The sequence below is a fragment of the Photinus pyralis genome, unplaced genomic scaffold (assembly GCF_008802855.1).
Source record: "Photinus pyralis isolate 1611_PpyrPB1 unplaced genomic scaffold, Ppyr1.3 Ppyr1.4_LG4, whole genome shotgun sequence".
In the NCBI taxonomy this organism is placed as follows: Eukaryota; Metazoa; Arthropoda; class Insecta; order Coleoptera; family Lampyridae; genus Photinus; species Photinus pyralis.
The window spans coordinates 15030371-15031560 of NW_022170511.1; the positions used below are offsets into that span (position 1 = coordinate 15030371).

At 35.9% G+C, this 1190-nt stretch overlaps 1 protein-coding gene across 1 annotated transcript; it reads left to right on the top strand.

Annotated features, from left to right (window-relative positions):
- The first annotated feature begins 237 nt into the window (after positions 1-237).
- LOC116169309 (periodic tryptophan protein 1 homolog) lies at positions 238-699 on the top strand. Its single transcript, XM_031485372.1, has 3 exons — positions 238-429; positions 483-541; positions 590-699. The coding sequence occupies exons 1-3, from the start codon at positions 340-342 to the stop codon at positions 681-683; spliced, it is 243 nt and encodes an 80-aa protein (XP_031341232.1). The 5' UTR covers positions 238-339; the 3' UTR covers positions 684-699.
- Positions 700-1190: the final 491 nt, after the last annotated feature.

Consider the following 1190-nt stretch of genomic DNA (forward strand, 5'->3'; position numbering starts at 1 on the left):
CTAGATCGATAAGGGATACCATTTATCGATCTCGAATGGGAAGGGAATCCAATCGCTTGGTCCTGGAAAGTACACTGTGCCACAGTTTCATATAAATGACTAGGCGTTTCGTGAAATGACGGATTTCATTAAAAGACTACGACATATACAAACCAATCGAATAATCAGATCGGAACTTAGTAGAACAACTACAGAATAAACAATGGCAAAAACAATGGCCTTACTGTATAATTATTTGTGAAACACTCTGTATAAATTTGTCGAATCATAACATAACCTTTAATAATGCATGTGCGATTTCAAATTTTACGTTGGTTTCTTTAATAAAATATTGCAAACATGGAGGAAGAACCTAAACCTGGTCGAATTAACTTCATATCATGCGTGAAATGGGTGAAAAAGGGAGTAGCCAAAGGTCTACCTGAAAAAGTAAAGTTGCTTCTGAATTCGATGTTCTAAAAAGCTAATATCGTAAATTATAGGTACGCTTAAATAAGCAGGAATTAGTTCGTTTGATAAACCAAACGAAGGCAGATCTTCAGTAGGTCTCAATAAAATCGGAACTGTAATTAACATTAAACTGTTGTAGGGCGTCCGAAGCTGCCAATAATGAAGAAGGGGCACGAATGAATATGGATGATGAATTCGATTTGGAAAATTATGACCAAGGCAACAGTAAGTAGTCATAACAGTTTATTGACTCGTTTACACTTGAAAATGTATAGAGGGTTACTCAAACTACCTGGGGAGCGAGCTGTGTCTAGGGCGGTCAATGGTCTCAAGGACCACCTAATAGAATGCTCAGAACATAAAATAAAAGCTCTTTTAGATTTTAACTCTAATTAAATACAATAGCCTTAGTCACAAAAAAGTAATTCTGAGATATTAAGGTTTGAAAGTTTATTTTTTGCATTGACGATTTAACACATGCATAAAAAATCACATAATCCGCAGTGCAATTGTCTACTTGACAGCGGCAAAAGTTACTTGCAACTTTTCCTGTGACAAATGCACTGGTTTTTTCACTTATTCATTTTCTACCTAATTATCGCATTATCCGTTCCCATATGACTAGTTTGACATTTGTCAGTGATTGATTTGGGGAATTTCTTGTTCGTTAAATTGTCCTGCCGAATTACACTCGAGGCTCGACTCGAGGTTTGTATTGAAACCGAGTAAATTTGTGTTGT